The sequence below is a fragment of the Saccopteryx bilineata genome, chromosome 5 (assembly GCF_036850765.1).
Source record: "Saccopteryx bilineata isolate mSacBil1 chromosome 5, mSacBil1_pri_phased_curated, whole genome shotgun sequence".
Taxonomy (NCBI): Eukaryota; Metazoa; Chordata; class Mammalia; order Chiroptera; family Emballonuridae; genus Saccopteryx; species Saccopteryx bilineata.
The window spans coordinates 72,042,262-72,067,793 of NC_089494.1; the positions used below are offsets into that span (position 1 = coordinate 72,042,262).

The following is a 25,532-nucleotide window of genomic DNA, read 5'->3' on the forward strand; positions in this document are numbered from 1 at the left end:
TTACAACAACTGACACTTATGATAATACAAAGCTATGCGAATATACCAGTTTGTTAGGTGTAAACAATCATCCTAAGAACACGCACGTGTGAACTAAAACTTACAAACAAGCACGCAGCTGTTTCTATGTGATACTTTTATTCTTCACTTCCAAAAGGTGAATAAGATCTATATCATTTGATTAATTTATAGTTTGTCCTCAGGAAATATTGTCCAGTCCATGTCACTGCTGTTATAGGAGCAAAGAAGAAAGAAAGATGCCTGTGAAGAAAGGACAAGCTTAAACCTGCCACTGACTAGATAAATCACAGTGACACAGGTAGACTTTTACAGAATAGCAATCTTAGAGGTCAGATTGAAGGAGAAAAAAGTGACCACCCTAGACGTGTTAGATCAGACCGCAGAGAGGGTAAGCTGCAGACCCTGTTCTACGACTTTCTCTCCGCGTTTCCGCAGCCGCAGGGAACCTCCCCGGGTCGTCGCCGGGCAGGTACTCTCCCTTCCTCCCTACCTGTCCCGCAGGGTGCGCCGAGCTTTCCCAGGCGACGCCCTAGCGGTGGGAATGGGAACACGCCGCCTGGGAGTTTCCTTTCCGTTCGGCTTCCCCAGCTGGACCCCAAAGACCCGAAAGCCCTGGGAGAAGGAAGTCCCAACTCTGTACCCGTCCACCCCCGCCCCGTTTCTCCGGCTCGCTGCCTCTCTCGCTCCGATGCCGCCGAGCCTCGCCGCCACTTCTAGGTGGCCGTCCGGCGGAGGTGGCGGCGAGCTCCCGCGCTCTGGGCAGGGACATGGGGCAGGGTGAGTGAGCCGGTTTGGGGAGAGGCCCCGCAGCGCCCAGCGAGCGCCCAGCACCCCGCCCGCGGGCCGCGGGGAGGCGCGGCCTCGGCCCGGCCCGCGCTGGGCTGAGCCCGGCGAGGCTGCGGCTTTCTCCTTCCTTTTAAGTCCCGCCCGGCTTGAGAGCCGAACGGCGAGCGCGGCCGGGGGAGGAAGAGTAGGGAAGGAAGCGGCGGCAGAGAACAGGCGAGCCTCTGTCTCCTTCCGAAAAGAAAGTAGGAGCCCTGGGTGGGAAGAGAGAAACCAGCTCTCCCAACTTTCCGTCGTGACAAGTTCTCCCTGGGCGTCTTGTCTGGACGCCCGTGGTGCGCTGCAGGAGTCGCGGCCGCGCCCGCGCGTCTGGCCCCTCGGCCCGCTCCCCCTCCCGCCAGCCTGGGCAGCGCCTCTCCCTCCGCGGGAGGCGCAAATGGCTACCTAGTCAAGCCCACGGGGCGGGGGCTGCAGCGCCTCCTCTAGCCGCCGCAGCCCTCGGCGCCCGCGGGCTGGGCTGGGAGCCGGCGCCCGCAGGTGGAAGCGCAGCGCGGAGGCGGGCCCGCCCGGGGTTTGGGTGGCTCGGGCGGTCTCCTGACGCGCGGCCAGCCCCGCTCAGGCCTGGGGCAGGCGCGCGTCCCGCCCTGACCGGCTGGCCTCTCCCACTCCAGCAGTGACGCGCCGCCTGGGAGCGGGAGCCCGCGCAGCGGTCCGCAGGGTGATGGACGGCCGAGCCCCGAGCGTGCAGGACGCCCCGGCGGTGCCGACGCCGCCCGCCGCCCCAGCCGGGTAAGCTGCGAGCGCCGCACCGCCGTCCGCCGGGGAGGGCCGGGGCGGCGGGGCCTGGGGCGCCTTTACCTGGCCGGCGACTCGCTGCCCGGCCAGGGGCCTGCCTCTGGCCAGCCCACACGCGGCCGAGGAGGCTGCCCAGGGTGGGGGCTCTGATAGTTTCTCCTTGCTTTCCTATTGGGGCTGCTCTGAGTTGCCGAAGGGCAGCTGCATGCCAGGAATGGGGCGAGGAGTGCGGGAGGAAGAATTGTAACAAAGGGGCCCTTGTTGGGGCTCTGGAAGAGCGGCGGGCGATACCTGTAAGTGAGCTCATGAGAAGGGGAAAAAAGTTTCCTTGGACGAGAGCTGAGGCCCAGGCAAGTGAGCAATGTTAAGGTGACCAAGGAAGGGGCTTCTGCGGGCGGTTGGAGGGCGATGGAAGGGTGTGCCAGCTGTCAGCCCGCTTGACAGTTCCGGAACCGGGCGGAGTGCGCGCCTCTGATTGGGGGTGTGTGTGCCTGTGACCAATTGCTGGTGCCAAAGCCTAGCGCGAAGTCAGACTGCAAACAACTAGACTTTTCTTTGTATCCTCATATGTTTTAGGAGAGATTGGAGGTGGAGGGGCTGTCACATGGTGGGTTAATATTAAATGAAGCCTGTCTTCCTGCCAGATATGCTAATATCACCTTGCTAAGCGTTTGGGTAAACAGTAATGAGAACAGGTAGTTGTGCAAGAGATGAGGAGAACCTGAAAAGAACCTTCGTTTTGGTACACAGTGAAGGCTTAACGTGGAAGCTCAGTGAGCTCCCGAGGCGGGAAACCCCTTTGATGTACTATAATTTTTCCCTCCAAGTTTTCCCCAACTCAGTTTTTTTCTGATAATCTGAACTCAGAAATACCCTAAAGAGAATAGAAACATTCCAGAAAAGAGGCGTTAAGGAAAAAATCAGCTTTGTATCCTATGAATGAGAGTTGTACAGCTTTCCTGATTTAAGAGTAGAGAAGTCATTTTCCCCTGGAACATGACAGGCGTTTCCTTAGAAGCAGGTTACAGCATGTCTATTCATCAGAGACCATGCGAACATTGGCAGTTGTCTAGAGGAAACATGGAAAAGTCTCAAAGCAACATGACTAATATAAAAGATATTTAGTATAATGCTTACGTCGTGTATGAATTAATTCTTTCATTTTGTTCCAAATTGTTATCTTCCCCCCTTTGAGCCTAGCCATATTACTGTTGACTTCCGTTCCTATTCTTTCCCCAGTTTTCTTCACTGTTTAATATTATCATATATTTTTTCATATAGTCTCAGATTAGGATATATGAGTAAAGAAGTACATTGTTAGAAAGATATTAATCATAATATCATGATTCAAATACAGTTATGTTAATTGAAGATGAGACAAGCATTCAGGAATACTGAGATATATTAAGGTACCACAAAATAAGATAGAATTAATTTGGTGGATAAAAACCCAGTATATGCCCATACAGAAATTACACTTATGGGTGTTTAGAAATCAATGAATACAGTACTTTCGAGTGAAATAGGTGAGATCAGTTGACTCTGAGATGAAGGAATGGTAAGAGTTTTCTAGTGATAAGAATGACCATAAGTTCTTTGTTCAAAAGAATTTACAAAACTATTTTGTCTAATTTTCCAAATATAAAGAAAATACTTTTAAGAAATTTTGCCCTCCCCTCTCCAGATTTAAGGTGGGACATCTGCAGTGGTGCTTCATTATCATATCTAAAAGCACCCCACTGTGTCATTTTACCTCACAGTATTCCAATCAGAGAAGTCATCAGTATCCGAAAAGTGTAAACAAAAAGTCATTTCTCTACTTTGTCTTCTTTCACTAATCCATCTTGTCCCTTGGCATATCCCAAGTGATATTGAATATTCAGTATTCAGCATTGCTTTTGTTGTTTTTCTCAAAAAACAAGACATTTAAAAAGTTTCAGTTGTGAAAAATACTATCCTAGGTTACAGTATTTGGGAGGTGGCAGGGAGCAATCTCAGTCAGTATGTTATAATAAATCATTAGGTTTGGGAAGAAAATTTCTTACTATAAAACTACTTAAATCATGACTCATTACTCTAATAACCTACAAGGCCTAGTTTAATCCTTAATCTTATATGTTACTGCTCTATAGAATTGCTCTGTAATTTTCCATGTCTTACTTTGCTGTAACAGATCATTTTAAAGAAATTTAGTGCAAGCCAGTATTTTATAAATGACAGTCTGAAGCCTAGAGACACGTGAGTGACTTTGCTGAAGTCTAATAGCAAATTAGTGGCAAAACATTCAGGAAGCCTGACCTGTGGTGGCGCAGTGGATAAAGCGTCGACCTGGAAATGCTGAGGTCCCCGGTTCGAAACCCTGGGCTTGCCTGGTCAAGGCACATATGGGAGTTGATGCTTCCTGCTCCTCCCCCTTCTCTCTCTTTCTCCTCTCTCTCTCTCTCTCTCTCTCTCTCTCTCTCTCTCTCTCTCCTTTCTAAAAATGAATAAATAAAATAAAAAAAAAAACATTCAGGAAAACCTAGGACTAGTTTCCTAGTTCAATGCATTCATTGCTCTTAATCTTTTCCCATAATATATTTAAATTTCAAGGAGTCATCTGGGGTACCTTAGCTTTAGAACTACTAGTGCTTGTGATTTGTACTTGCCCTTATAAATATGCTTTAAAAAAAAAAAACTCTTTGAAATTTAAATGTCAACAGTATAGTTGACCTTGCTTTGAGAAACCTTAAATATTTATTTTGAAACAGATTTTCAGGAATGGTTGGGGGAAAAAAGCCTACTACTTTATAATTTTGCAGCTTTGGAGTTAATTAAAGGTGGTGTAAAAATAAGGAATGACTTAACAGCTGCTTTTCTAAGCTTTAATGGCGATATATTCACTGATTATATAAACTGTGTTCTTGGTATCTGACTTTTATTGACTACTTAGAAGTTTGAATGCCTTAGCTGAGGTTTTAACAGGAGAATTACCTGGTGACCTTTAGTACTCATACCGCTGCTCTCACAGCCTTGCCTGTTCTGATTTGACCTGGCCTGGGACGAGGACATGAGTTTATAGCCGCTGCTCAGGTGATTCTAATATACAGCCAGCTCTGAGGACCTTTGATTAAGTAGATATATCAACAGATGAAGATGGAGATGAAGCCTGGAATGGAGGCTGCTATTAATCATTTTTCAAAAACTCAGCATCCTAAATTTTAGCTGTATTTTGCCTTTTTAAATTAAAGCTCCATTTAGGTGTTTTACAGTATTATTATTTTAAAAATTTGCTACTCCTCTTTGAGGAAGTATATTAACTCTATGTTACAGTTGTGGAAATTGAGGCTCAAAGAGCTTACCACGCTCAAGGCCAGACGACTCTAAGGGATGAAAGAGTAATAGAAATAAGGTCTGATTGCCAAGCCTTTGCTCTTCATCACTAGGCCTGTTGTCACCTAGTATGTTCGTCACCCAGTATACGGGATGGCTATAGAATATTTTTATTTAAAATGGCTTTATAAATGCTTTGTCTTTAAGATTTTAAAAATCATTTTTATAGTTCTTTATTTAAAAACTTCTACAAATTATAATGCATAGGAAACTTGATGCTTAGCATTTAAAAGAAATTTACATATTTATGTCTTTAGAATCATGTTTAACATTTTTATGTGCTTGAGATAATTTAATTTAGTAAACTGACAATCTTCTTTTGCTATGTGACAATCTGTGTTTATTTTAGCTATTAGGCAACTTTTAAAGTTATTTACAGTGTAATTTCAAAATTAGAATTTTTGATTGCCAAATAAGAAAAGTGATATTGTTTATTAAAAGGATACTATTTGGCTCATCAACCTGAGTGCAGGGTCGCTGGCTTGAGCGTGGGATCATCTATATCCCCTGGTCGGTGGCTCGACTGGAGCCCCCTGGCCAAGGCATGTATCAGAAGCGATCACTGAGCAACTAACATGCCGCAACTACAAGCTGATGCTTTTCGTCTCTTTCCCTTCCTGTCTGTCTCTCCCCCCCCCCCCAAAAGATGATAGTAGACTTTTGTTCAAGGTTTGATTTCCTCTGAATGTGTTAGAAGGTAATTGAATAACATTATGACCTTACTCTGTTATTGAAATGCCAGGTTTATTTATATAATAATAAATTCCAACCTTCATGTTATTGAGACAACTACTTTCTTTTCATTAATTAGTCATAACCCATGAGCCCTTATTTTATGTAAAATATGTTTTTGTAGGTGCTGGAGATTGACTTCTGATATTAAGGGCTTTGCTAAAATTATCTGTAACTATGCAGGATAAACAAACAAAGAACATAATGTATGTGAGGAAATGGTACTTTGATGATAACTTTAAAACTTTATGTTGAGAACTGAAAATGCAATAGTCTGACTCACTGGTCAGCAAACTATGGCCCAGCAAATTGTGTCAAAATGGGTCCTCTACATGTATTTTTCCCAGTTTTTTTTGTTTTGGTAAAATACACGTCATACAATTTACTATCTTAACCATTTTTAAGTGTAAAGTACAGTGGTATTAAATTCATATATATTATGTTGCAAATATCATCATCATCTACCGCCAGAACTCTTTTCATGCAGAACTGAAACTTTATACCCATTAAACAAACTGCCCTTTTCTCTTCCCCTAGCCCTGAAAGCACCATTCTACTTTCTGCTTCCATAATTTTGACCACTCTAGGTACCTCATATAAATGGAATCAAACACTCTGTCTTTCTGTGACTGGCTTATTTCACTTAGCATAACGACTTCAAGGTTCATCCATGTTGTATCATATATCAAAATTTCCTTCCTTTTTAAGGCTGAATAATGATAGTCCATTGTACGTATATATCACATTTTTGCTTATCCATTTACCTGTCATTGGGCACTAGGGTTGCCTCTGTTTTTTGGTTGTTGTGAATAATGCTGCTAGGAACATGAGTGTACAAGTATCTCTCTGAGAAGTTGCTTTCATTTCTTTTAGACATATAGCCAGAAGTAGAATTTCTGGATCATATGGTCATTCTATTTTTAAAAATTTTAAGGCCCACCATACTATTTTTCATAGTAACTGTACCATTTTACCATCTCAAAAACAGTGCACAAGGGTTACATTTTTTTTTCTTTCAAATATTTTATTTATTGATTTTGGAGTGAGACAAGAGATAGAGAAAGGGTTGGGGGTAGGAGTGAGAAGCATCAACTTGTAGTAGTTGCTTCTCACATGTACCTTGACCGGGCAAGCCCAGGGTTTCAAACCTGCAACCTCAGTGTTCCAGGTTGATGCTTTACCCACTGTGCCACCACAGGTCAGGCAGGGGGTTTCAATTTTTGTACAACCTTGCCAACCCTTATCATTTTTGTTTTTGATAGTGGCCGTCTTAGGAGTGTGAGGTGAGATGGTATTTCAGTGTAGTTTTGATTTGCATTTCTCAAATGATTAGTGTTGTTGAGCATAATTTCATGCTTTTGTCAATTCATATATCTTTTGAATAATATTTAATTCCTTTGCATATTGTTAAATTGGTTGTTTACTTTCTTGGTTGTTGAGTTTCAGAAGTTCTTTTATATTCTGGATATTAATCTCTAATCCTCTACCTATTTTTGTAAAAACTTTTATTGGCATTCAGCCATACCTATCATTTGCATATTGTATATGACAGATTTTACGTTATAATTGAGTAGTCCAAGCAGAGACTATATGGCCTGCAAAACTAAAAATGTTTGTCCTCTGCCCATATACAGCAAACGTTTGTTGCCTGACCTGTGGGGGTGCAGTGGGTAAAGCGTGGACCTAGAACTCTGAGGTTGTCTGGTCAAGGCACATATGGGAATTGATGCTTCCAGCTCCTTCCCCCTTTCTCTCCCTCCCTCCCTCTCTCTCTCTCTCTCTCTCTCTCTTTCTCTCTCTCTCTCTCTCCTTTCTAAAATGAATAAATAAACAAAAATCTTAAAAAAAAAGGAAAAAGGAAAATTTTGTTGACTGCCTTGCTTAACTAATGAAATTGGCAAATAAAATTGTGATTATTTAATTTAAAATTTATTACTGGAGGGACCTCTAAGTATTGAACTTAAAAATAAATTTGAACAAAATGATTTATATTCTGTTTGTATAAAGCAATATATATCTTTCAGAAAGAAATTTTCAGAATTGTGGTTAGTAATTGATATGTTTTTGTTTTTTTTTTTTCCTTGCGGGGACTTACGTTTGACCCCCTTGTAAACCTTGTGGAATTTTAACATTTATAAGATATTAGAATATATTTTAAAGAGAAGATCTAAACTTCTGTGCTGGAGAAACTTGCACAAAAACTGACTGCTATGTGGTTGGATGTTTAGAAACAGATGTGATTAGGAGCTGGACCCAAGGTAGAAGGAGTTCCTATCTGAGTTTTTGAGTCTTTACTTGTTTTATAAATTAAGCCAAATGGTATTTATAATTTTCAGCAAGCGTTTTTGTTGTTAAAGGTATTTCATATATTTAAGTTTTTAGTGTTCTAACATTAGTATGATGGTTGTTTTAAGACTTTTTCTTAATGACTTTGCTTTGCTAAATTTTTTCCCCATCTGTTACAGTAAAAACAAACTAAAACTATGGGAGAAAGAAGTTTCCCATGACTATTTATAAAGGGCCAAATGTCTTCAGCTTTGCATACAAACTTCACAGTTGAGGAATGAATTCCTTGGGAAAGGCTCTCAAACACTGACTGGCTTTTAGAAAATGCTAGGGTGAAATTGAGTTATTTTTTTTTTACATAGTTTAAGTTTACAATACCGTTTATAAATTTAAGTAACTTAAAACTATTTATTGACTTTAGATATAGAAATGAATTGTAGAGTAGTTTGACAAAAAAGTGCTTTAATTGGGGTGGTCACAGATCAGTATTAAGACAATAAAAATAGAGACCGACTCATAGTGAGCTAACAGTTCAAGGGTGTTCAAGGTGGGTGGAGGGATTGAGCAAAAAACAAACAAAAGAGAAATAAAACTCATGGACATAGACAACAGTATGGTGATTGCCAGGGCGGGAGTGTGTGAGATGTGGGGAAGTAGAGGAGAGTATGGGAGGGTGAACGGTGATGGACACTTGACAGTACTGTGTATAGATGATGTGTTGTAGAATTGTGTACCTGAAGTCTATATATTTTGTTAACCAGTATTACCGCAGTAAATTCAATAGAAAGGGGGAAAAAAGAAACTTTCATAAAAAAAGAAAGAAAGAAAAAGTCACCAAAGAATCCAAAAGCAAAAAAAAAAAAAGAAAAATTTGTTTAACTCATAGAAATCCAAAAATTTATTACTATTTTTAACTTTTAACACATTTTAAATAGTTATAAATATTTATAAAGATCAGAATTTCCAAGTTTCATAGTCAATAAATGAAGGTATTTGAGTTTCCAACATTATGATGGACAGAGTATCCTGACTACATTTGTGTCTTTTCATGCTGTTATAGCTCAGGGATATAACTTAGAGGCAGGCCTTCAAGAATTTAGTGGGAATAAACACAGCATACTATAGAATTGGGTCAGTTTCTTAACTGCCTATTCTCTAGAAAAAAAAAAAAAAGCCCTATTAAGACTTCCAGGTTTGTGGTTATGAGATGGGAATGGATATTCTAGGTGAGCATGGAGAAGAATTATCTCTGAATCCTTCATTTGAATTTTCTCTTAATTATTCTTGTTCCCCACTATTGGGACCTCCTGCCCAAATGAAATCAGAGCTTTAGAAATAATATAATTAATAAGAAAAATAAAAGGATGGAAAGTGTGTGTTAATAGGACAGAGATTTTTCTCTTTTTTTTTCAGTGACAGAGTGAGAGTCAGAGAGAGGGATAGGTAGGGACAGACAGACAGGAATAGAGAGAGATGAGAAGCATCAATTGTTAGTTTTTCGTTGCGACACCCTAGTTGTTCATTGATTGCTTTCTCATATGTGCCTTGACGGGAGGGGCGGGGGTGCTACAGCAGACCGAGTGACTCCTTGCTCTAGCCAGCGATCTTGGGTCCAAGCTGGTGAGCTTTGCTCAAACCACCAGATGAGCCTGCGCTCAAGCCGGCGGCCTCGGAGTCACGAACTTGGGTCCGAGTCCCAGTCCGACGCTCTATACACCACGCCACCGCCTGGTCACAGAGATTTTCCTTTGTAATTGCATGGGACCTGTAGGAAATTACGTTGGCAGAATTAAGAGTGAAAAATCTGAAATTTGTGGGATTTTGTTTTTGAAAATAAAATGTTTCAGAGGCAAATATCTGAAATGGAGTTGAAAAATAAGCTGAGTTAGGGTAGTTTGGGTCCAAAATGTGGTTGTGCCTATAAATGAATGATTTTGACTTTCGTGTATGGTATTTGTTCAAATTAAGTATACCGTCTTAAACTAACATCTAACCTTTTCAAACTATTCCCAAAAATTCAAGAAGAAGGAAGGCTCCCAAGCTCATTTTACAAGTCCAGCATTATCATAATTCCAAAACCAGATAAAGATACAACAGAGAAAGAAAATTATAGGCCAACATCTCTAGTAAACATAGATGCTAAAATCCTCAACAGAATTTTAGCAAACCAATTCTAGCAATATATTAGGTCATACACTATGATCAAGCAGCATTTTTTCCATGTGCAAGGTTGGTACAATATCTGTAAATCAATAAATGTGATACTCCACATAAACAAAAGGAAGGATAAAAATCACATGTTGATATCAACAGATGCAGAAAAAGCATTTGATGAAATTCAGTACCATATATGATAAAAACTCTCAGCAAAGTGGGAACAGAAAGAACATATCTCAATGTAATAAAGATCATATTGAGAAACTTACAGCCAGCATCATACTCAATGAGCAAAACCTAAAAGTGTTTTCCTTAAGACTGGGAACTTTTACCATTCTTATGTAACTTAGTATTATAAGTCCAAGCCACAGCAATCAGACAAGAAGAAGAAACAAAAGCATACAGATTGGAAAGGAAAATGTAAAATTGTCATTATTTGCAGATGATGTATTGTATAAAAAGAATCCTAAAGATTCCACCAAAAACTACTAGAGCTGATAAATGAATTCAGTAAAGTAGCAGGATACAAAATAAATATCCAGAAATCTGTAGCATTTGTGTACACCAATAATGAATTATCAGAAAAGGAAACTGAGAAAATCCTCCCACAATTGCATCAAAAAATAAAATAGGAGTAAGTTTAACCAAGTATATATTGAATAGAAGACCTGTACTTGGAAAATTATAAGACATTGAAGAGAGAAATAAAGACACAAACATGTGGGTGAATATACTCTGTTAATGGGTAGGTAGAATTAACATAATTAAAATATCCATATTACCCAAAGGAAGCTGTAGATTCACTGCAATTCCTATCAAGATACCAATGATTTATTTCAAAGAACTGGAAGAAATATTCCAAAATTTTTACAGAACCATAAAAGACTTTGAATAGCCAAAGCAATCTTGAGAAAGAGAACAAATTTGGAGGAATCATCTATGTGATACCAAACTATACTACAAGTCCATAGTAATCAAAATGTATTACTGGGATATAGATCAAAGGAACAGAATAGAGAGCTCATAAATCAACCACATCTTTATGGCTAATTACAACTTGATAAAGGAGGCAAAAGTATATAATAGGATAAAGATTTTCTATTTAATAAATGGTGTTGGAAAATTGGACAGATACATGCAAAACAATGAAATCTGACTGCATATTACACCATACAGAAGAATAAATTCAAAATGAATTAAAGACTTAAATGTTAGACTCAAAACCACAAAAATCCTAGAAGAAATTATAGGCAGTAAAATCTCAGATATTTTTTGTAGTAATATTTTTTTTTCTGATATATCTCCTTGGACGAGAGAAGCAAAATAAAAAATAAAAAAATGGGCCTGACCTGTGGTGGCGCAGTGGATAACGCGTCGACCTGGAAATGCTAAGGTCGCCAGTTCAAAACCCTAGGCTTGCCTGGTCAAGGCACATATGGGAGTTGATGCTTCCTGCTCCTCCCCCCTTCTCTCTCTCTCTCTGTCTCTCACCCTCTCTCTCTCCTCTTTAAAAATGAATAAATAAATAAATGAATAAAACTATGTGTGTCAACTATTTAAAAAAAATAAAAATAAAAAAATAAAAAAATGAGACTACAACTAAAAACGTTTTGCACAGCAAAGGAAGTGGAAAGAGACTCCACTAAATTGCCAGTGATGCATGTAATAAGAGATTAATATTCAAAATTTATAAAGAATTTATAAAATTCAACACACACAAAAAAATCCAATTAAAAATGGGCAAAAAACCCTAAATAGACACTTCTCTGAAGAAGACATACAGATGGCCAATAGACATGAAAAGACACTCAGCAGATATATGAAAAGCTGCTCAGTATCACTAATCATCAGAGAAATACAGATTAAGACCACTAGAAGATATCACCTCACACCTGTCGAAATGGCTATTATCAATAAGTCAACAAACAAGTGTAGCCGAGGATATGCAGAAAACAAAACTAGTGCGCTGTTGATGGGAATGCAGATTGGTGCAGTCACTGTAGAAAGCAGTATGCAGTTACCTCAAAAAATTAAAAGTGGAACTGCCTTATGACCCAGCAATTCCACTTCTGGGAATATATCTGAAGAAACCCGAAACACTAACTCCAAAGACTGTAGGTACCCCTATGTTCATTGCAGATTTGGAAGCAGCCCAAGTGCCCATCAGTAGATGAGAGGATAAAAAAACCTGTGGTACATTTACACAATGGAACAGGACTCAGATGTAAAAAAGAAGGAAGTGTTACCTTGTGCAACAGCATGAATGGATCTGGAGAGTATTATGCTTTGTGAAATAAGCCAATCAGAGGAAGAAAAGTACCGTAGGATTTCACTTGTATATGGAACCTAATGAACAAAATTAACAAACAACATAGAAACTGACTTACGGATACAGAGAAGAGACTGAGAGGTAGGTATCAGAGGCAAGGAAGATTGTGGGACTGGGTGAACGATGTGAAAGGATTGAGCCAAAAAAAAGAAAAGATTAGACACTGATAAGAGGATGGTGTTTACCAGAGGGAAAGAGGGGTAAGGAGAGGTAGAAGAGGGTAAAGGGGGGGAGGGATAAATGGTGAGGACAAACTGCACACATGCTATTATTTCTGGAGAAATGAAAGTGAGTTGAGTCCAAGGGGAGTTGTGAGCGAGGAGCCTCAGCTTTTACAGCTGCTACGGTTGTGTATCAATTCAGATGTGCTGGAAAAACAGGAAATTGAGTTGCTAAATCTGAAAATGGCTACCACCCTGCCACTTGCTGGTGTTGAATGTGCCTTTGTTTCTCCACGGATTAAGTCAACAGTAGTTAAAATAATTATAAGACCCACTGAATATATTTTCTCCTTTGTGCTAAAGTGGATGCAAGTTATGTGCAAAGAGGAAGTGTGAGATAGAGGAGCAATCCTTTGTTTCTTGTTTCTTTTATGCTGGATAGTCAAGTAGCACTGCTTTAATAGGAGGAAGGAGACAGGGTCACTGTCTTAAAGGATGCATCTGTATTTAGTGGTCTGAGGCAGTTCCCATTCCTCTCAGGTGTTCATGATTCAGTTATTATAGAGTTGGCTGCAAAACTCCTACAGGAAGTGTCAAAGGGTCATTTAATTTTCACAGAAGTGTTGTTCCAGATATGGGAGTGGTTTCTTCCCGTCGTCGTTTGTTCCTGCCCAGTATACCTATTCACAGAGAGCAGCTAGATGCTTTAACTTAAAAAGGTGCGTATATAATACCCAACTGTACATATACAATTTGATACTTTGTTTTGTATATAAATGTATTAAATGTATCTTGGTTGGGCATATAATATTTACTCCCTTTCATAGAATTCTTTGGTTCAGCTTATGTTTTGACACTATTGCTTCATGGAAAAAATATAATTTCATAAATTGTGAAGGGAGAATATTCCTGGTATTTTTCCTTCTTTGGTTAGCCAGGTAGATGCATACTGTGCCAAATGGAATTGTAGAGAAAATTAATTTTTTTCTTGGGCTTGTAGATGAAGAGAGGAACAAGAAAACGGGCAAAATATATTCAATGAGTGGAAAATGAAAATCAGAACAGTCTCTGATGGTGGAAAAGGCAGTGGTGCTAAATGGTAGACTGTGCTGGCACTGAACTGGCAGTTTGAGGTTTGAAGGCTTTAATCTCATGTTCAGTTGGTAACTGGTACCTCTAGTTTGTGAAATACTTCTGTGATCTTAGGTTATTAGAAACCATTTTCTGTCAAAGACCACATATAACCTCTTCAAAAGTACCATACTGTTTTTTTGGGGAGAGCATCCATCCAAATTAAATGGATAATTATCCTAAAGATAGTTCTTTACAGTGGTGTTTATAGGTCACATCCATGATTCATTCTTTTAAAATAGGAAATGTATTCAAATGGCACAAAATTTAAAAGAGAAAAATTACAAAATAGAGATCTCCTCCCAGCCCCTTGGTTCCTGCTACCCAATTTTTCTCCTAGAGGCAATCTGTGTTGCCAGTTCTGACAATTTCTGATAGGATACTTTATACCCGTGATGTTCAATGATAATGTAATGTGAACCACAAATGCAATTTAATTTTTTCTAAGTCCTACGCTAAAAAATTCAATCTAAATGATGGAATGGTTAGCCTGACTGAAGTTCTACAAAACAAGGAAGTTGTCTTTAACAGGAAATATTTTACACTGTCATCTTTGAAATTTAAATTAATTACATAAAATATAAATTAAATTTCTTAATCACACTAGCCTATCTTTGCACTGAAGAGTCTTTAAATGACCTGTCTGTTACCTTATTGGACAGTGCATCTCCTTAAAATCAGGAGCAAATGATGTATTTTCTGCCTCTTCTATACAGGTAAATCTGTTTTGCACCTTCCATTTTTACTTAAGACTATAACTTGATAATTATTCCACCTAATTACATATGGGCTCTTCCCCACCCACCCCAGCTGCGTATTATGTCTTTGTAGGGATGAACCATGATTTTTTTTCTTTTTAGAGATTGAGAGAGAGAGACAGAGACAGAGATAGACAGACAGGAAAGGGGAGAGACGAGAAGCATCAACTTGTAGTTGCGGCATTTTAGTTGTTCATTGATTGCTTCTCATACGTGCATTGACATGGGGGGAGAGGCTTCAAGCAAGTGACCTTGGGTTCAAGCCAGTGGTCATGGGATTATGTTGATGATCCCATGCTCAAGTCGGTGACCCTGTGCTCAAGCTGGATGAGCCCATGCTCAAGCTGGTGACCTTGGGGTTTCATACGTCAGATCTCAGTGACCCAGGTTGATGCTCTATCCACTACACCTCTACTGGCTAGGCGATGATTTATATAACCAGTCCCCAATTGATGGATGCTTGGATTTATTTTTCTCCTCTTTCCCTTTTGCTATTAAGTGGTCATTTTACAATCTGCTGTGCTAATAATAGCCTTTCCTGGTATGTTTGATTAAATTACCTGGATGGTGAAACCCTAAAATAACGGGGGCCATATTCTTAACTCATTTTGTGTATGCTGCTGGGTTTAATTTAATTTACTGCTCATACCTAGATGCGTGATGATTAGTTATTGGATAGGTATTATTTGGATTTGTGTGAACTTGAGCAAGAGGTTAGGCCTGGCGATGCAGACTAGCAAAATACTTGTCCTCTGGAATGGTCAAAGCTTGCTTATGCATAGTATCAAGCTGACTATTTAACATTCATCTTTACAGCCATTACCCAATAAATTAAGCTACCATCAAAGGCACCATTAAAGGGGTTGTAGGAAATCTTTCAGCACTCTATTATAACATTGCATTCTTGGTTTGAGATTCTTTTTTAACATTATTCTCTGCAGTAGTGCTTAGAAAATAAATATACTTTTCTTTGCTAGTGCAAGTAAAAATTCTAAGTAATACCATTTCCATTTCAACCTTAGAGAAAACAGAACATTTGGTCATCCTAGGTAGGGTTGTTTAACAGGACATATGTGCTATATTAAAATTTACAGCCTAAATATTCCTGTTTAAATAATGATAGCAGAGTAACATGTAATTTATAGAATAAGTTACAGGTTTTGAGAATGAAGCACTTATTTGTTAACTTGTGCATAAGAATTCTCATTTGCATCAACATCCTGAAATCTGAATTGTCAAGACTCCTGCGTTTTGATTCTTCTATTGGTATAGGAAATTAGCCTTTTGATGTGAACATAATGGCCAAAGAACGAGACCAAATAATAAAGGGTATTTTCTCCCAGCTCCTGAAAGAGATTGAGAATTTAGAGATAGCATTAGTGAGAGAAATTAGATTGTCCAGTAGATACTTAGGAAAGAATAATTAGTATGAATGCTTCTTCCCAATTTTTTTTTTGAGAGTTACACTTCAGAACGAATCCTCTCATATGATAATAGAAAACAAGTTTGTTTGTTTTTCTAAGAATGTTTTTTGGCAACAAGTTGGCATTTTACATTGTCCTAAAATAAGAAATTACATGAGAATTCATCAGAATAAAACAAACAAAAAAGATTATTTAATGTATCATCAGGTGATACAGCATTTCAGAAAGTATTTTGAGGGAGCCCAACAATCTCCATTTAACTCTGCTGTGTCTACCTTAGCTGAACCAGTATACTTGGCTCTCGGGCATTTAACAGCATTGGTTTTGGTTTCAAATAAAACTGGTACAGCCAGGGGTCAGAATAGCACTCAACAGGCAGCTGGTGCACAATGGATTTGGAGACAGAAACTGGAATTGAATCACTGCTCTGCCATTCACTGGCTTAGGTACTTTTTTTCTCCTTATTGACCCTGAGTTTCCTTTGTGGTGGAAAAAGATGGTTACACAGAAGGAAAGTGTGGAAGTAACACCAGCACATAGCAGGAATTCAGTTTATATTTGTTGAATTTTAAACATTACCTGCTTTGTTAGAAGACAGCCTTTTGTAATGCTGGCATGTTTATTATCCTAATTGGAAAAGGAGTGAGGGAACACACCCCGTTCTCATTTTCCTCTTCTAGGAAGTGGAAGATGGAGTTGGTTTTCTTCACTAGTCCATTGTGAATGTCCCTGTGCCAGATGCAGCGGAATTGTTCTTGGAACGCTGGATACAAAATGGGTACTAATCTTAATGCAAATCACATTTCTTTTTCGAAGAGAAAAACGCCCCCTCTGAAATTAGGAATATGCTATCACCATGATTGTAATCCTGATTGTTTTCTCACTTTCCCCATTGTGGAAATTGCCTTATCTTTAATTATTTCACTTCTCTTCTCTGTACTATGAGAGAAACTCTAACTGTATTTCTTTGATTTTTGTTAAGACTGATATTCATCGATCATTTCTAGTTGTAATGTCAGACACAACATTACTATTCAAAAGAGACTGTTCTTGTCATAGGCTATCATATGTTGAAGGGAACTTCTTTTTTTAATATGTAGATTAAAATCAGATCTTCAACATCTTGTAAATAAGAAATTGAGTTGCATTTTACCATAAATGCTATAGAATTAAGTGGCAGTGTAGAAACTAATTTTTGTTATTGATAAAAGAAAGAGGAATATCTGTAACTCCTGACTCCTTCATCCTTAACATCAGGGGAGGTGAGTGGGCAGCAATTTGTCCCAGGTTGTATAAAGCTGTGACTATTTGGTGGCAACTGAAAATTAACCTTACACACCCTTGACTGAAAGCCTTTATTAGAGAGAATACAGTTAACTAGTTTCACTTATTTATGTTTTCCTAGGTTTAATTTTTTGAAGTATTTTCCATATTCAAAACAAAAAACTAATTCAAAATGTCTAAACATAATTAAGCTCTACTTAGTAGCATTATGAAAAATTTCAAACATCTGTGCACAGATTCCACACTTGGAAATTTTTTTGAGCATGAAGGTGTAAGTAAATTTACTTTTAAATAGTGTTTTATTAGAGAGTATGTAAAATGATATGGAGACTTAATTGCTTCAAAGGTTGAATAAACATTTATAAATTCGTTCAAATATCCATTAATTAAAAGTATCTGGGTCACAATAATTTAAGAAGACTGGGTGGTGGTTTGTATAGCTTCTAATAAGCAGGGAGCATTTATTGAACACTGACTACTCACCAGGTATGGCTTTAAATGTGTGACACACGCTACTGCGTTTTATAATCAGTCACCACTCTGTAAAGTAAATGCAGTTGTTCAGGTTCTTCAGAAGAGGAAACTGAAGCTTAGAGTGTAACTTGTCCAGCGTCACATGGCCAGGCAGAGACAGAAGAACTAAGAATGGAACCCGGATGTCATTTGAAATCCGTTTGCCTTGACCACTTTGCATTTGGGTCACCTTCCCTCACTCTCCCAAAATTGTCAAATATGGCAAAGTCAACATATTAATAGTATGAGTGACATTAAATAGGACTAAACACTTTTATTTTGGCTGTTTTTATTTTGTTTTTTTCTGATTACAAAATTGATAGGCTTATCACCAAATATTTGAAAGTAATAGAAATTACAAGGAGAAATAATCATTGTCTAGACTACTGGGTGATAACAATTGTCGATATATGATTTGCATTTTAGCATTTACTAAAGTGCATTCTGAATAAGGTACACATTAACATATTTTTTTGTAAAAGCAACTTCCATGGTCAAATAATTTTTTGGGGAAAGTCTGGGTTAAACAAAATAAACTCTTTTCTTTTTTTTTTTTTTTTTTCATTTTTCTGAAGCTGGAAACAGGGAGAGACAGTCAGACAGACTCCCGCATGTGCCCGACCGGGATCCACCCGGCACGCCCACCAGGGGCGGTGCTCTGCCCCCCAGGGGGCGATGCTCTGCCCATCCTGGGCGTTGCCATATTGCGACCAGAGCCACTCTAGCGCCTGAGGCAGAGGCCACAGAGCCATGCCCAGCGCCCGGGCCATCTCTGCTCCAATGGAGCCTTGGCTGCGGGAGGGGAAGAGAGAGACAGAGAGGAAAGCGCGGTGGAGGGGTGGAGAAGCAAATGGGCGCTTCTCCTGTGTGCCCTGGCCGGGAATCAAACTCTTTTCTTAAACTTAAACCCTTCTCTTAAGGTCTCTGAGGTTTTAATGTGCTTATATGCATAATGGGCTTCTAAAATGGACATATGGAAAGTTAACATTTTTGAAATTTATTTATCAAAACACTGACTTTTTTTTTTAAACCAATAGTGTTTCAGATATACATAGTTTAGGTAATGCAGTGGATAGACTGTATCCTTTTAAGACATTTAAGTAAGCATTTCGACTTAAACTACATATACTATTTTTATGTTCTTCAGGATCATATTATAGGCTATTTCAGTTATTTAAAACTCACCTGACCTGTGGTACCCCAGTGGATAAGGCATCGACCCTGAACACTGAGGTTGCAGGTTCAAAACCTTGGGCTTGCCTGTCAAGGCAGATATGGGAGTTGATGCTTCCTGCCCCTCTCCCCTTTCTCTCTCTCTCTCTCTCTCTCTCTCTCTCTCTCTCCTCTAAAATGAATAAAAGTGAAATCTAAAAAATTTATTTAAAAATGATTTTTGAAATTGTATAACAAACCATATGTGTATTTGTGTGTCTGTTTGGTTTTTTAACTTTTCACCTGGTTGTTAAACATTTAGACTGTTTCCAGTACAATCATTAACCATGGGAGAGACTGAGTTTTAGGTTTGGGTGAAAGACGGCAGAGTCTGCAGCAGTGAGGAAACCACCCCAGGGTTCCTTAGAGCTGGAAACTGTGAAAGCCATTGAAAGTGTCAGAGAAATCTGCGATGGCTCTGTGACTTGCCATCAGGGAGAGACATGGAGAAGAAAAGGATTTTCTTGAGGGGAAATAGTAGTCAGCTATTAGAATGAGGTGAGAAGTTAGGTGTTTGTGTGTGTGATTGCCTACTGTGGAAGTAGGCATTTCCTCACATGCAGCCTGTGTGGTCCCCAGGCCAGGCGTGGTCTCCTCCCAGAAACCCTGGGAAAGCCTGAACCCCCGGGGAGTTCTGGTTATTAATCTTTGTTGTGGTCAAGGTGAGTAAGAGGGCTGTGAGTCTCATGCTTTCTTGAGGGGTGAAGAAGCTGGGCTTGGGCACAGGTATGGATTTGGAAGGAGGAGTTTTAAACTTGGATTAGTTGGGGAGGATTGGGTTTGAAGTTAATAGATAACCCATTGTAACAACAAGAATAACAAGAACTCTTCCTGAAAGAATCAATGGTTCACTGGTTTTTCTTTTTCTTTCAACAGATATTTATTGAAAGCTAACTATGTGTCAGGTACTGGGCTGGACCCTGGCAAGCTAGTTGTATTGAAAATATTACCATACAGTACATGGAAATTATATTTACTGAATAAAATCACTGTGGCTGGAATGAAAACGTGATTCAATCTTATTAAAAATACGTATCTTTGAACAACGTCCAAAGCAATATAAACAATACTCTCTGTTTTACAATAAGGACAGTTCAAATCTCTGAACTGCCAATTACTATGCAGCTTCAAGTACTTTTTTTTTTTTTTTTTTGGTCTTGGTTACCATTATGTCTTGTTTCTCAGGTGTCTTAATGAACCTTTCCAGATGTTTATGCGAATATAGAATTTGTAAATATGTATATGTGCCCTTTCCTTACCCCCAACACCTTTTCCCTGAGATTACCTCTTCTCATTGGACTATGGGAGGTTGCTAGCGCTGACTTTACTTAGCCAGCACTAAGTATCAAAACTATCTTTCTTAGGCTGGGCTTATCTATGGCAAGACTGGAGAATGCTGCCCTCATTGGGGGCAGTGCATTGCAAGGTCCGGTGAGTTGCCAAAGGGAAAATTCCGGAAGGGAATATCCAGCAGCCCAGGAGGCTTGAGAATCATTGCAATGGCAGCAAGAGGTGGTTGGCCGTGACCTAACCCTTCTGTGCCTGGGACTCCCAGGACCCCACCTCGCTGGGCCGGGGGCAGAGCTGCCAGTTTGCCATCAGGAAACTGGTGGTTATTCATCTGACCAGACTCTAGAAGTCACCTTTATTGCCTTAAACTCAGGACCTGTCTCTGGGAAGTGACAATCAAGAAGCACTGGGGGCCTGACCTGTGGTGGCGCAGTGGATAGAGCGTTGACCTGGAAATGCTGAGGTCACTGGTTCGAAACCCTGGGCTTGCCTGGTCAAGGCACATATGGGAGTTGATGCTTCCAGCTCCTCCCCCCTTCTCTCTCTCTGTCTCTCCTCTCTCTCTCTCTCTCTCTCTCTCTCTCTCTCTCTCTCTCCCCCTCTCCTCTCTAAAATGAATAAATAAAAAATAAAAAAAAAATTTAAAAAAAAAAGAAGCACTGGGAATTGTCTGAGGGTCACAGATAGGCTTGGCGTTTCAGGGAGAACTGGTGTTTAATTTTGGCTCAGCCAGGTGAACAGTTCGAAAATTTTGCACAAATTATTTAACCTCTTTGTATCTGTTTTCTTTTTTTTTTTTTTCCTGAAAATAAAGATGTATATCTCGCCTGACCAGGCGATAGTACAGTGGATAGAGCATTGACTTTGGGTGCTGAGGACCCAGGTTCGAAACCCTCAGGTTGCGGGATCATAGATGTGACCCCATGGTCACTGGCTTGAGTAAGGGGTCACTGGCCAGACTGGAGCCCTCTACCCCCACATCAAGGCACATATAAGAAAGCAGTCAATGAACAACTAAAATACGCAAGTAGTTGATGGTTCTTTATCTCTCTTTCTGTCTCTCTGTCCCTGTCTGACCCTCTCTCTCTCTCTCTCTCTCTCCAGCTAAAAAAAAAAAAAAAGGTGTATCTTACTCATAGGCTCATGGCTAGGATTAATTGGAAGTATTTATATTTAAAACCATAAAATATTGATACAGTAATAAAACTCATTGACTCTAATTTTAATTTAACTATTAAATATCTGTAGCTAAATTATCAAAGTTTTGAACATCAGCCATATGAAAAGTTTACAAGATTGGTTTAAGTTGCCTACTCTCAATTTCTATTTAGTAAATCAGTAGTTGATATTTGGTTAAGGGTCACTGTTTTCCAAATCTAAATAATGCTGTTTTGTAACTCATTAGTTCATGGAATGTGATTCACTGTAAGCAGGTTTTCTGGCCCTTTTACAGTCATTAGAAAAGGCTCTACCCGGTAAGATGTGGAGATAATGAACACACAATGTGTATATTGTCAACTTTATTCCTTTTTCCTCTAGGAAAGAAAATAACCAGCTAACCAAATATGTTCTCTCACTGACCGTTGTTGGTAGTGGCTCCTAATGAAAAGACCTTACCTTTGAGACTACAAGGCAGTTCCCTCATGTATGAGAAAACCAGATTTTTTTATTTTGTGCCTTCCCTATCCATGGCTTGTGTGCACCCCATTTTCAGGAAACTAGAGTAGCAGAATACAGATTGAGAACCTCTCACTGTGTGGCCACATACGTTTCACCTCTGTAAACTTGAAGTAGCCCCTTTACATTAAAAATGATATGTAAGATAAGAACCACTTCAAAATCATTGGTTGATAATATATGTGTTAAAAGTGATTTCTGTTGAGTAGGTTATGCATTTCCTTTCTCAATCCTTGATGAGGTTAGTTCTCTTGACAGCAAAAATCCTCTTGGGTATATAGAGCATGAGGTGACATCTGCCTGAAGGTGCTCTGTCTCATCTAGCTTGTTGGTGCCTTCGACATGTCAGGCCAGATTCATTTCCACATGGATACTCACCCAGTTAAAAATTGTCAATGCCGTTGCTGAAAGGAAGGCAAATTATTACTTTGGTCATAAGGCAAACATCTGCATTTTTTTTTTCTCAGTAAGGTATCCCAACTATGTTACTGCTGGTCATAAACTAATGAAAATTGTTGAGAACCCTCAAGGTGATGGATAAAGAAGGTTTGATGATCATGCAGAGGGTATCTCACTATAGTGTGCTCACATGTTAAACTGGTGTGTTTTCTTTTTTTTTTTTTGTATCTTTCTGAAGCTGGAAACGGAGAGAGACAGTCAGACAGACTCCCGCATGCGCCCGACCGGGATCCACCTGGCATGCCCACCAGGGGCGACGCTCTGCCCACCAGGGGGCGATGCTCTGCCCCTCTGGGGCGTCGCTCTGCCGCGACCAGAGCCACTCTAGCGCCTGGGGCAGAGGCCAAGGAGCCATCCCCAGCGCCCGGGCCATCTTTGCTCCAATGGAGCCTCGGCTGCGGGAGGGGAAGAGAGAGAGAGGAAGGAAGGGGTGGGGGTGGAGAAGCAAATGGGCGCTTCTCCTATGTGCCCTGGTCGGGAATCGAACCCCGGTCCTCCGCACGCCAGGCCGACGCTCTACCGCTGAGCCAACCAGACAGGGCCTGGTGTGTTTTCTAATAAATTCAGGTGTTGTCATTGGAAATAGCTGTTATGGTATGAACACATTACAAATTACTATTTTGTGATTTCAGAGAAGTAGACGATTTTAAAAATTTGTCCAGCATTATTGAGTGTCCAGACAGTACTAGTATATTTTATAAAAGTAACATCATTATGCTCTTTGCATTAAATTGTTCTCAATAGAGAGTTTATAAAGTTAAAAAAACAAAATCTAGGGCAAAGTATGCTGTTCCTCCCTCCCACAATCCCCTTTGCAATAACTAAACAAAAATACTTTTTTAATTTTTCATCTTTTAAAGTCCAGGATGTACTTTAAATGAGAGTCAGCAAAAACCTGGCTTCTTGGATCATAAACAGTAGAAACATCAAGTTTCTAAACAATTGTTTCCTTCTCTACGTAATATTCACTTTGTGCTTGACACTTGCGCACATTTCCTGACATTGCGAAGCCTTCATTGCATTTTTCAGTTTTCGGTTTGATTAAAAAAACGATCACTTTCAACATTGTCAAACCCTAATGGTTTTCAGTCAGTAAGGTAAAATGATTATGATTATTTTAAATTTACATTTCTTAGATCATTTATGATGGTTGAGAAACTCTTAAAATGTTTAGTTTTATTCTCTTTTCTCTTAAAAGTTCACTTCATACCTTTTAAATTTCTATATTCATCTTATGATTTTGTAAAATACTCTTAATATGTACCTTGCTCTTAATATACACAGCTCATGTTTTTATGTCTTATGCTCTAAAAACTTCCCCAGTTTTGTCATTTTTAGCATTTAAGTTTCATATTATTTTAGAGACTTTGCATGTGTTTTTCTTTGTCTGTCTTAGAAATGCATGTACATTTTAAGTGTTTAAAATATTTCCTTAATTTATGATAGCTTGAATATTTGACATAAACAAGTTTATTATTTTGTAGTATGAGATAGGGTCTAAATTTATGAAAAATACAATTGCCTCACATTATCTATTGAACAGTGATCTTTTCGCACTGCTTTGAAATGCCACCCTTATGATATAATAAATTTATTTTCATTCATGTGTTAGTGGGCTTTCCATTCAGCTCCATTGATTCTTCTGCTTTTCTATTAATCCAAAATTTTTACTTGTAGTCTGTTTCTCTATGGTGTGTTTTAAAGATCAAGTGGGGGTCAAAATTTAAAAAAACGTTTTTTTATTTTTTTAAGAAAGTCTCCAGACTGCTCCCAGGCATTTGTTTTTCTATGTTGAATTTATTTATTTATTTATTTATTTTTTTAAGGAGTTTTTTTTTTTTTTTTATTCATTTTAGAGAGGAGAGGGAGAGACAGAGAGAGAGGAGAGACAGAGAGAGAGAAGGGGGGGGGGGAGGAGCTGGAAGCATCAACTCCCATATGTGCCTTGACTAGGCAAGCCCAGGGTTTTGAACCGGCAACCTCAGCATTTCCAGGGCGACGCTTTATCCACTGCGCCACCACAGGTCAGGCTCTATGTTGAATTTAGAATTAGGAATGAGAATTGATTGCTTGGGTTCACTTTCCGTATAAATTTTTAGGGAGTTGGTATGGCTACTCTATTAAATTTTCTCTTTCAGAAACATGTCCCCAGCACTATTTTCTTCCCCTGATGTCTCACCTATCTGTCACAGAACACAGGATTTTACTGTTAGGAAAGTGTGGCTTCATAGGTGTCAAGAGCAAAATATCTTGAGAACTGCTGAATTAACCAGATGTCTTCAATTAAATAACTTGTTATTGTTACCAAATGCAGTGGTTTGCAAAGTGTGGTCCCTGATCAGCAGTATCAATATCAACTGGGATCTTGGTAGAAATACAAATTCACAGATCCACTCCAGATTTACTTCATTGGAAAGACTGAGGTGCACCCAGCAGTCTGTGGGTAAGCCCTCCAGGTACTCCTGATACTGGGGAAAGGCTGAGAACTAACTACTGGGGCAGTGGATGGAGAGAGCTTGGGAGTCACACAGTATAAAATCCCACTTTAGCCTTTTACTCCAGTGTAATTTTGGTTGTTACTTACATATTTAAGTCTAGATATCATCATCTGTAATATGGGCTGTTATGAGAATTATCTATATCATAAACAAAGGGTTTAGAATGCTGAGTAGCTATTATGTTTCAGATTGCTTTCTGATAAGCAAGGGCTGAACTAGTGCACAATATGAATACTAGTGTGGTGTCTAGGGGAATCGAGGGCAAGGTCTGGAAATTAAGGGGTGTTAATGGTTTTGATGGGTCTTAGATAATATGTGATACCGAGGACATAAAAATTCTATGTTTGGGATGGTAAGAATAAACACTTTAAGTTTTGTTCAGGTTTGCACTTTTTAAGTGAACAGACACAATAGCTTATTATTATTGAAATCCTTGAATTCCATCTTTTTCTTTTAATGCTGACCTTGTATTTTATTTTTAATTATTTTAAAAATAATTTTTTAATTTTTCAATATTATTCTGTATTAGTGTCAGCTGTACAGCATAGTGGTTAGAAAATCGTGTCCTTTACACAGTGGTTTACCCGATGTGTCAAGTATCCACCTGACAGCATACAGAGTTATTGTCAATGTGAGAAACTTCCAAACCT

At 39.3% G+C, this 25,532-nt stretch overlaps 1 protein-coding gene across 11 annotated transcripts in view; it reads left to right on the plus strand.

Moving 5' to 3' along the window:
* The first annotated feature begins 329 nt into the window (after positions 1-329).
* The window catches only part of COBLL1 (cordon-bleu WH2 repeat protein like 1), a 193,415-nt gene continuing 168,212 nt past the window's right edge, over positions 330-25,532 (plus strand). For 6 of the 11 annotated variants that reach the window (XM_066278957.1, XM_066278953.1, XM_066278954.1 and 3 more), the window contains exons 1-3: positions 548-798; positions 1,476-1,593; positions 13,255-13,355. In XM_066278957.1, coding sequence (XP_066135054.1) covers positions 563-798; positions 1,476-1,593; positions 13,255-13,355 — 455 coding nt within the window. In that variant the 5' untranslated portion in view covers positions 548-562. Of the gene's footprint in view, positions 799-858; positions 1,050-1,475; positions 1,594-13,254; positions 13,356-19,355; positions 19,457-25,532 lie in introns of those variants that run through there. The other 5 variants (XM_066278958.1, XM_066278959.1, XM_066278961.1 and 2 more) reach the window with 4 other exon arrangements.